Below are 401 nucleotides of genomic sequence, written 5' to 3'. Positions count from 1 at the left end.
GACCCGTACACCATCTCCGCTCTGAGCAGCTGCCAGCTGCTGCCGCAGGGAGAGAACCTGCAGGACCTGCTGCCCAAAGACATCTACCGGCGGCTCAAGAGACACCTGGAGTACGTCAGGCTCATGCTGCCGTCCTGGATGACGCCGGAGCAGCGGGGCAAGGGCCTGTACGCAGACTACCTGTTCAACGCCATCGCCGGGAACTGGGAGCGCAAGCGGCCCGTGTGGGTGATGCTGATGGTCAACTCTCTGACCGAGGCCGACATCAAGACGCGCGGCGTTCCTGTGCTGGACCTGTACCTGGCGCAGGAGGCCCAGAGGATGAGGAAGAGGACGGGAGCCGTGGAGAAGGTGGAGGAGCAGTGCCATCCTCTGAACAGACTCAGCTTCTCTCAGGTGAG

The 401-nt window shown here is 63.1% G+C and overlaps 1 protein-coding gene across 1 annotated transcript; it reads left to right on the top strand.

Moving 5' to 3' along the window:
• Positions 1-3: 3 nt before the first annotated feature.
• LOC107734740 (metalloprotease TIKI1-like) lies at positions 4-396 on the top strand (the record flags this gene model as incomplete). Its single annotated transcript, XM_016546683.1, has 1 exon — positions 4-396. A coding segment is annotated over one exon (393 nt), but the record flags the coding sequence as incomplete, so codon positions are not given.
• Between the last annotated feature and the right edge of the window lie 5 nt (positions 397-401).

The sequence above is a fragment of the Sinocyclocheilus rhinocerous genome, unplaced genomic scaffold, assembly GCF_001515625.1.
Source record: "Sinocyclocheilus rhinocerous isolate Xijiao unplaced genomic scaffold, SAMN03320098_v1.1 C35189724, whole genome shotgun sequence".
NCBI lineage: Eukaryota > Metazoa > Chordata > Actinopteri > Cypriniformes > Cyprinidae > Sinocyclocheilus > Sinocyclocheilus rhinocerous.
The sequence above is the reverse complement of the archived record's forward strand: the minus strand, read 5'-3'. Positions and strand labels throughout refer to the sequence as shown.